The sequence below is a fragment of the Hyperoodon ampullatus genome (genome assembly GCF_949752795.1).
Source record: "Hyperoodon ampullatus genome assembly, chromosome: 14".
In the NCBI taxonomy this organism is placed as follows: Eukaryota; Metazoa; Chordata; class Mammalia; order Artiodactyla; family Ziphiidae; genus Hyperoodon; species Hyperoodon ampullatus.
Window position 1 is genome coordinate 83,563,313 of NC_136927.1, and position 10,356 is coordinate 83,573,668.

The 10,356-nt window shown below is 49.5% G+C and overlaps 1 protein-coding gene across 1 annotated transcript; it reads left to right on the forward strand.

The window, feature by feature from the left end:
* Positions 1-826: 826 nt before the first annotated feature.
* LOC307063135 (ester hydrolase C11orf54-like) lies at positions 827-10,143 on the forward strand (the record flags this gene model as incomplete). Its single annotated transcript, XM_079719111.1, has 4 exons — positions 827-984; positions 1,288-1,339; positions 8,893-9,408; positions 10,093-10,143. 4 exons carry the CDS (start codon positions 827-829, stop codon positions 10,141-10,143), a joined length of 777 nt encoding a protein of 258 aa, XP_079575237.1.
* Between the last annotated feature and the right edge of the window lie 213 nt (positions 10,144-10,356).

Below are 10,356 nucleotides of genomic sequence, written 5' to 3' on the forward strand. Positions count from 1 at the left end.
TTGCTGATGGGGCTTGTGGGCTGAAGGAGGCTCTTTGCTGAAAATGCAAAGTCCAGGGAAGCTTGCTCGCCCGGCGTCTTAGCTTACCTCTGTATCACAACGTGGTTCCACTTTTCCTGTTTCCAGCCAAACGTTTTGGAAACTCTGGGAGGTGTCAACCCATACAGCCTCCAGAGGCTTCTGGGACTGCTTGTGCAAAACTGGCGGGAGGGGGGGACTGATTTCTGCCAACCTTTCCTCGCTCAGACATGGGGCGTTGCGACTCTCCCTCTCAAGGGACAGGGGATCTGGAAAGCACCTCTCTGGGTGCTGGCTTTCTGGAGAGTCTGAAAAACAGCGTTCCACAGTAAGGAACTGAATGAAAGCAGGCGCTGTTTTGGCAACGTATACAGATCACTCACAACTGGTCTGACGGGGGATGGCGCCCGGGAGGCCCACGAGCCCTGGCACCCAGCCTGAGGACGGCTCCTTGCATGTTGGCTGGGGGTGTGTAACCCATGGAAGCTGCATCCGGCATCTCCCGGGTGCTCCCCTGTGCTTGGCCCAGATGTGACAGACCCAGATCGACCTGTGCTGGGTGGGAAGCCAGGATGGGCACGTGAAAAGATCTGGTCTTTTGTTCACAAATATTTCTTGGTACTTCCTTTGTACCAGAACCCATCAGCATCAGGATGCAGCCACAGGCAGGACAGATGGAGTCTTTTCTCCCGAAGCTCATGTTCTACTGGGAGAGCCACAGGCCATATAAAGAAACAAATAAAAATACGCTACCCAGGAGTGACACGTGATGGGAGGGGATAAGGTGACCAGTGGAGAAAGCGGGGTCATGGAAGACCACTCTGAGGAGGTGGCCTTTGTGGGGAGACCTGAATCGAGAGGGAAGACCCCCTCCCCGGGGAAGGACAAAATGACACAGGGCCTCATGCACCAAGTTGGTGCTATCTGCCAGCTGTGCCCCCGCTTTGAGGCCTATTTCACAGATCAGTAAGCTGAGACACAGAGAACCAAAGTAACTTGCCAAGGATATAGAGCCAAGAAGTTGAACCCAAGCCCCCTGGCTCCAGGGCCCACACAGAGAACCACTAGGCTGCACAGCCTCCCGAAGATACCTAGGGACACAGGGTCCTACCCAGGATTCCCACCGTAGCCTGTGGCTCCGAATCAAGTCCCTGTGCACATCTAAAGACCAAGTGGGGGCGGGTGCTGGGCAGCACTAGCCTGATGGATGGAAAGCTGGCCCTACCTCCTCCCTTGTGCCATGTGTCCCCCCATTCTGGGTGCTCTCAGTGGGGACCCCGAGCAGGTTCAGAGGGGAGGCTGTCAGTTACAGCTCCCCACAGTAAGTGTGGCAAAGGGCTGGGTATTTTGTTTCCAATCTGTCAGAGACCTGGAGGTAACCCCTTGGTGCCCAGGGCTGGCTATGCACTGGTCATGTGCTCGGATGTCACTGTGGTGTCAAATCGCTATAAAGCTTTTTAAACACTCTCATCATGAACGGGCAACAAGGTCCCGAGGTGAGATGTGCGAAGCTAGCGTCCCTGCACAGCATCCATCATCCACTGGCCTCCAGAGTCTGGCTTCACTGGTCCCCTCCAGCAGCCTGAGAGCCACCAGGCGGTCTCACCAATGGCATCTGGGAACAAGAGTGCCCGGGCTGAGGCTCTGTTCCTAAATGCCTCCAAAGCCCCGAGTCTCTGGTTCCCGGAGTGGTTTGAGTTCTGTGCTTCTGGGAAAAGGCAGGGAGCGATGCCTCGCTGCTTGCTCTGGCTGTGGACTCTGTGCTGGTCTTTGCGAGACCCGGTGGACAGGCACAGCTACTGTGGGGCTGGCTGACCGGATTCAAGTGATTCCATCAACTTCCGGCCCTTAAGCAGCTGTCCACCATCCAACCATTACCACGTCCCCAGCCCTGCGCCTTGCCTCCAGCTCAGTCTCACATCAGAACGGTCCCTTCTCCCGGGAACATGCCTCTGGATGGCCCACCCGCCCACGCGGGAGGAGGGAGTGGGTCCGACCGCCTGCCCCAGCCCAGCCAGCCCCAAACGTCTCTTCCCTGGAGCCGGGTGGCCAAAGCAACCTCAGGACTGGAGAGCACGGTCAGCCCCGGGCAGGAGAGGGTGGACGGCTCATGGCGGCCCAATGGAGCAGAAACATGAGAAAATGAAGTTCATTGCACGAAACTTCAGGCAGGAAAAGCATTGACTCATCCCCCTGCCCCCAGCCAATTTTTTTTTCCCCAAAAAAGCAACCACTGAACTTTTTCTACTTTCAGTCCCCAAACTAATTAAATCACGTATTGGGTTTGGGTTTTACTGGGAGACGGACCCCAGTCGTGCTTTGTTTTCTCACTCAGGCTCTCTGTGGTCTCATCAACCAAGGTGGGGTGTCCTCAGGGCTGTGACCTCCTGGGCCTCGTCTCTTTGCCCCAAGTCCCTCTCTGTTTCAGAAACAGTCAAAAGAAATCCTCCAGCATGAGCTCACGGGAGGCTTGGGGCTAACATGAGTTTGACTGGGTCTTGGCACAAATGCTGTGGATGCTTCATTTTTTAAAAAATTAATTAATTAATTAATTAATTAATTTTGGCTGCGTTGGGTCTTCCTTGCTGCACGCAGGCTTTCTCTAGTTGCGGTGAGCTGGGGCTACGCTTCGTTGCGGTGCATGGGCGTCTCATTGCGGTGGCTTCTCTTGTTGTGGAGCACGGGCTCTAGGTGCTTGGGCTTCAGTAGTTGTGGCTCGTAGGCTCTAGAGTGCAGGCTCAGTAGTTGTGGCACATGGGCTTAGTTGCTCCGCGGCATGTGGGATCTTCCCGGGCCAGGGATCGAACCCGTGTCCTCTGCATTGGTAGGCAGATTCTTAACCACTGTGCCATCAGGGAAGTCCCGTGGCTGCTTCATTTTAACATGGAAATGTTATAAAGTCAGTGGCAGCAGGACCCCCAGGCCAAGGCCCTCTGGATGTTCTTGCTGTAAATCAACACTGGTGTCTTTGGCCACACGTGTCCCTAGAGGATGTTCCAGAGCTTGACCCTGTGTGGGAGGCATTACCTTGAACACTGAACACAGGACGGTGTGCGGCAAGACAGGTTGGAAATGGTTGATTGTCTGAGACTACAGAGGCCACAGGCTAAAATATCACCAATAAAGGCACCGAAGCACCCGGAACCACCTCAGTCAAGGGTGCTGGGGGGTCTGCAGGTTACAGCACCCTGGGGAGAGGGGTGAACTCAGGCTCACCGCCCAGATGGGAGTGGTGCTGTATGGTGTTTAGAGTACAGAGTACTCTCCAGAACTCTTCGCTTAGGCTTCTACAGCTCTTGTAAGTTTATAAGAATAAATACAAACATGCTAGTTGAAAAATGAAGAAATAAAATAAATGTTATCAAGTCACTTTGAAGGACGGAGGGGAAAAGCTGCAAAGGGACACGTCCATTCTTTATAAGGCACTTTATGGTCACCTCCTTTCTGAAATGTCTACCGGAAATACGTTATATTAGGATGCAAAGCTATTTGTTCAAGTTATCACTGCAGCTGAAAAACATAGTATTTTTCCCACTACTTTTTTTTTTTTTTTTTTTGCTCTCATCACTAAGAAAATTGAAGTAGAAAATCCAGCAGACAATTATGCTTCATGGAGTGGTGTCACATCTGCAGGCTTCTCCGATGCTCGCGATGGCCTCTAATTAGATTCGGGGTTCTCTATATGTGGGGGCCTCAGTCTAACGCAATTTGAAAGCTAATCATGCTTAATTAGGTTGTACTATTAGGAAACAGCCAAGCAAATGGAAGAATTGTGACTCATGCTTGGGGAACTTACAAAAGCAATATCACAAAACACACTGTTACCACCGGGGAGAAGCGCAAAAGTCACTCGCCTTCTGTTTGAATGACTGGATATGCATCCATGCTGGAGAGGCACTGAGGGTTGTCCCTTCTCTAGGGGGCCAGTACTGGCTACATCTGGCTGCCTCCTCTCAGAATGGAGGGGACTTTGTTTCAGGAAGTGATCTGGAGGAATTTCTTGCACTTTGCTGCAAGATGTGAAACAGACACATTTATGCCTCATTTTATTGGGGACTCGTGGTTCAAAAGTGGCTGAAACCCGGGGTAGAGGGAGGCTCTCACTGTGCTGATACATCCACGTGTCATGGTTTAAGGACCTGCAAGAAAGTAGCTGAAAGACATGTGCCTTGTAGACGGCACAAGTCCAAGCTCAAGGTTAATTCACCTCCGGACAGTTGGGAAAACTCTGAGGCCTGGATAGGAAACCTCTTGTGTTTCCAGCTCTCTGAATTTATATCAACCAGGTTCATTCATCTTCACAGAAGTGAAAAGAGGCTCTCAATTCCCCACCTGTTGATAAGAGCATAACGATTCCAGTTCAGCCATTAGATCAATTTCTGACCAAGGATGCTAAAAGAGAGCTTCCACTCACCTCCTCTGTGCTTTTATTTCTCATTGGCAAAGTGAGTGTCAGAAAAATGAATGAACACGTCACTCCTCAAATATTCATTGCCAGGCACTGGGATTAAAATAATGAATAAGACATGTTCCTGTCGTCAAAGAGCAGGGATCCTTTAGAAAGCAGAGCCTGAGGCAAGGATTAGGTGGCTTCTGCTGTACTGGGGAGGAACAAGCCCAGGGCAGTGGAGGTGATGGAGAGGGAGGTGAGGTGGTGGGGGAGGATTTGATGGGCGGTGATGCAGGGCACTGGCTGCCACACCCAAAGTGCTGAGGAGGGACAGACTGGGTTGCCTGGCAGGTGTGTTCACCCAGCACACGAACTTCCCTGGAAGGGCTGAAAGGAGGAACTGCACCTCCAAGGAGTCACAGGAGAGAGAAAGGAGAAGGCGTTGTACCCGGCTCAGGGAATCCCCCACAACACATTTCCTCCCCAGCCACGTCATCCAGCCCCTCTGGCTGCTAGAAAACCAGGGTCCCCTCTGTGTGGTATCTCATCCACGTATGGAAGTGGAGGTGTGGGGTGGTGTCATCCAGGAGGGAAGGAAGGGGCACCTGGGAGAATCTGAGAAGGGACACGAAGCTTGTGACCCAACACAGGGAGACAGACAAGTGAAGACGCAGGGGCATGCGTCCGAGGGGGTGTGAAGAGGGGGCATCTCACAGTCTGCGAGGTTCAGACAGACCGTATTCCAGGAGGAAGGAACATGTATCCCGACACTGGAAAGATGAGTGGGATTTGGCCAGGGGAAGGATGGGGCTGGGACAGTGATCCAGGCAGCAGGTCCAGGTAGGCAAAAGTAGGTAGGCTGGAAGGTGCAGGGGGAGACTGAAGCAGGAAGAAGGCTAGGATGAGCCTGGAGAAGTGGGGAGCACGAGCCAGACCACGCCCGGCCTCATCAGCATGGGAAGGGCTTGGATTTTACCTCCAGGAGCGGGGAGCTCCCCTCCAAGCAGTCGGGGCCCTGGCCCTTGGCTCTCAGCACCGGGAATCTGCTTCTCTTTTACCTTTCTGGCTTTGCTCTCCTTCCCTCTGGGCTGGGAGCTCAGGGGAATTTAGAGCAGCTGTCTCCAGACACCAGGGGTGAGAAAGTCCAGTCTTCCCCATGCTAGCCTCATAACAAGTCACCGTCACACCTCGCCAGCCTTGGGGGACATCAGCACTGTGCCAAGAGCTGGCAGCTTCACTTGTCTGCTAGCACAAGATCAGCAAAAAGGAGGGCAGGGAGGCAGGTGTGGACAGGGCTGGAGGCGTGGGCGGCCGGCTCTGCTGTCCTGGCTGGTTGGCTAAGGAGGGCCCATGATGTGAGGCCAGCTCAGCCTCTGGTGGGGGACCTGGGGATGTGGCTCGGCTGGGTCCTGTCTCAGGTCCCCTCTGGAGTTAGCTGAGCACGGATCCACTTGGTCGCTATGGTTCAGAGATGCCCACCAGAATTTCCCTCCTCTCTTCCTGGGTATTGGATGAGGGATGGGTGTGTAACCCACCCTGGACCAATCAGAAGTCTGAGATCGAGGCTCTGAGATGTTGCATAAATGAAGCTCAGTCTCTGTGTGCAGTGGGCAGAATAATGGCCCCCAAAGAAGTCCAAGGCCTGATCTCTGGAACCTATGAATATGTCACCTTATGTAGCAAAAGGGACTTTGCGGACGTGATGAAGAATCTTAAGATGGGAAAATTATCCTGGATTGTCTGAATGGGCCCCATGTATTCATAGAGGTCCTTATAAGAGGGAGGCAGGAGGATGAGAGAAAGAGAATGTGAGGCCAGGAGCAGAGGTTGGAGTGATGACTTTGTTGCCTTTGAAGATAGAGGAAGGGGCCACAAGCCAAGGAATGCATCAGCCTCTAGAAACTGGAAAAGGCAAAGAAGCAGATTCTCCTCTAGAGCCTCGGGGAAGGAAGACAGCCCTGATACACCTGAATTTTGGTCCAGTAAGAACCATTTCAGAATTCTGACCTCCTGAACTGTAAGAGAATAAATCCATGCTGTTTTAAGACACTCAGGTTGCGGCAACTTGTTAGAGCAGCAAAGGGAACTGAACATGCTGGGCACATGGGTCCTTGCTGTCAGAGCGCCTTCATTTCAGAACAGTGTCACGCCCCCCTCGTCCGAGATGTGGGGCTTGACATTATTGTAGGATTCTGGGGGTGATGCCTTCTGCGTTGCCCCTGGCTTGTGGGCTTCCCTGCAGCCAAGCATCTACGCTACCTGATTCTCCCGCCAGATCGGCCTCCTGGAGCTGCAGAGTATTTGTGCTACACCCTCCTCACTACGAAATAACTGACGGCTGCTGTTGGATTAGCCTTGGGTTTCCTTGTCCGCAGTGGTTGAAGTTTCCCCGAGTTTGGAATCAACCGTTACTCTGATGGCACTTTCGGTGGGCCTCTTTTTTCTGCTGTATGACTGTGACCTGGCAGGTGGCCTTCCCCCCTCCTCCCTTCTCCCTGTGAACACACACAAAGTGCATCCTGATGAATTTTCACATGTGCACACACCTGTGTCATCACCACCCAGGTCACTCCGACCATTTCCAGCACCTCTTCTGTTGACCCTTAAGCCCCCAAAGGTAACCTCTGTCCTGACTTCTATCACTGTGGATCTGTGTTGCCTGTTCTTTTTTTTTTTTTTTTTTTTTTTTTGCGGTACGCGGGCCTCTCACTGCCATGGCCTCTCCCGTTGCGGAGCACAGGCACCAGACACGCAGGCTCAGCGGCCATGACTCATGGGCCCAGCCGCTCCGCGGCATGTGGGATCTTCCCGGACCAGGGCACGAACCCGTGTCCCCTGCATCAGCAGGCAGACCCTCAACCACTGTGCCACCAGGGAAGCCCTGTGTTGCCTGTTCTTGATCATCATGTAAAGTGAGTCGAGATGGGAAAACTGACTCTTGTAAAATGTACATCTGGCTTCTTTCACTGGGAGATCCATCAGTGTCTTGTGAACCAGTAGTTCACACATCACTGCTGGGTAGTGTTCCCTGTGTGGATGGATCACAGTTTGTCCATTCTCCTGCGGATGCACGTTTGGGTTCTTTCCAGATTTGGGCTACAATGAATAAAGCTGCTTCCAACATTCATGTGCAGGTCTTTGTCTGGACATTTGCCCTCTTTTCTGTTAGGGTGTTTCTAGGAATGGAATTGCTGGGTCGTAGGGTAGTTGTATATTTGGTCTGAATTCTTTTTTGATTATTCTCTTGCTGGTTGGATCTCACTGTCAAAGAATTGACTCCAGTTCTCTTTCCAAAACTCTCCCAAGGAATTTTCTCCAGGGATGTGTGTCCTCTTGTGTGTGGAGCATCTACCCACTGTGTTGATTTGAACATCTTGCCTACATGTAACGTTTCCAGGTCACATCCACGGCCCATCTGGACTTTGTGGAAGTTGTCTTCTGGTGCAACGTGTTTCTGTGGAAAAGTCAGATCAACTAAAATATTTCCCTCCTTTTCCCTGACCTGTTTTCCTGCTTCAATGTTTGAAGAAGTCTTTCTCTGTCTTTGGAATTCAATTGTTCAATTACAGCATATCTCGGTGTTGGGCATTTTAAAGAAAAGTTTCTTGGAACATATGAGTTTTTTAAATATAAAGCTTCAGAGGTTTTTCTTCATTTCAGGGAAAGTTTCCTGCTTCATGTCTTTGAATACATTGTCACTGTTGGGCTTTGTAATCCAGGGACACCCCCAAACCCTTATATCGCATCTCCTGCAACAGGCCTCCACCTCTGTTAGCTTCCCTCAGCTTTGATCTCTTTGCTCTTTTCATGTGTATGCCTTTTCTCTCTGTTAATATTTGATTTCCAACCGTATCTGTTGTGTTCTCTGTCATTTAACATTTTATTTCTTAGTTATGTAAAAATTTTTTTAAAAAATCTGTTCCCTTTGGTCAGTTTATATGTTAAATAGGATTTGAAAATCATTTTGTCTTCCAGCATTTGTTTTACTGAATGCTTAATTTTTATTAAGTTTTTCTAGAGGGTGAAGCAACTGAGAGAAATTCTCTTCTGTCTCTGGAGACACATTTTCTTCTTGGTTGGGCTCTTTTTTTTTTTAATACATTTATTTATTATTTATTTATTTATTTTTGACTGTGTTGGGTCTTCATTGCTATATACGAGCTGTCTCTAGTTGCAGTGAGCTGGAGCTACTTTTCGTTGTGATGTGCAAGCTTCTCATTGCAATGGCTTCTTTCGTTGTAGAGCACAGGCTCTAGGCGTGCAGGCTTCAGTAGTTGTGGCACGTGGGCTCAGTAGTTATGGCCTGCAGGCTCTAGAGCGCAGGCTCTGTAGTTGTGGCGCACGGGCTTAGGTGCTCCGCGGCATGTGGGATCTTCCCAGACCAGGGCTCGAACCCGTGTGCCCTGCATTGACAGGTGGATTCTTAACCATTGCGCCACAAGGGAAACCCTGGACTCTTTTTTAAAAATACCTCTTTTCGGCAGAAGGGGAGAGGCAGCACGTCGAAAGGAGGGCCTCTGGAGTGTGGAGTTCCGGAGTTTGGAGTTCTGCAGAAGGGGTTAATGGATACTTTTGCTGATGTCCAGGCCTCTGTAGTTGATTGCCCTAATTTGACTAAGGAGCCATTTACCTTTCCTGTAAAAAGTATCTGTGGGAAAACTAGAATTGCAGAAGTAGGAGGTGTGCCTTACTTATTTACTTACTTACAAATAAAAAAAAAAGTTTATGATCTGAATAAAATCGCAAAAGAAATCCAGCTTCCTGGAGCTTTTGTTCTTGGAGCAGGAGCAGGCCCATTTCAGACTCTTGGATTCAATTCTGATTTTATGCCAGTTGTTCAAACGGAAAGTGAGCACAAACTTCCTGTGAATGGAAGTTACTTTGCTCATGTTAACTCCGCAGGTGGAGGGTGCCTACTAGAGAAATACAGTGAGAAATATCATGATTTTGGGTTTGCATTACTGGCTAATCTTTTTGCCAGTGAAGGCCAACCTGGAAAGGTGATTTTGTTCTAAAAATGCAGTATTCTCCAAAAGTTCTCAGATAGCTAAAAATTTGAATGCTTACTGCTACTACTCTAGTTTTCTTAAGAAAATCCAAAGCTACCCAGGTCCCAAACCTCTTTAAATAACCCAGTAATAAAAGATTCAGAAAAGACTACAGGCAGAGTGAGAGTCTTATTTAAAACTAAGGTTAAGAATACTACTTTGTGCTTCCCTGGTGGTTCAGTGGTTAAGAATCCGCCTGCCAATGCAGGGGACACAGGTTTGAACCCTGGTCTGGGAAGATCCCACATGCCGTGGAGCAACTAAACCCATGTGCCACAACTATTGAAGCCTGCGCGCCTAGAGCCTATGCTCCACAACAAGAGAAGCCACTGCAATGAGAAGGCTGAGCACTGCAACAAAGAGTAGCCCCCGCTCGCTGCAACTAGAGAAAGCCCACGTGCGGCAATGAAGACCCAATGCAAACAAAAATTTTTTTAAAAAGAATAATATTTAGTAAGCGATAGCATTTTTCCAAGGAACTAAAAGGTCATTGAGGTGAAAGCCAAAAGAAGAACTGGAAAACTTAACCTCGTGACTTGTATGAGACAGACTCTTGAAAAACATTATGGAGATAAGCCTGTAGGAATGGGAGGTACTTTTGTGATTCAGAAGGGAAAAGTGAAGACTCACATTATGCCGGCAGAATTTTCTTCCTGCCCATTGAACTCTGATGCTCTATCACATTGATAAACCAATAGAGACCCATTCATTTGGGTGAGATTAAATCAACTGATACTCATTTGACTGATTAACTCATTAACTGATACTAATATAAAGCCTAATAGAAATGATCTCACTACTTAAGCCCTATTTTTTTCGGCCTTTGAAATGAAAGGTATGTCGACACTGTGTTCTGTATTACTTCACAGATCTATCTGAAAGGGATTATTGGGAACAAAG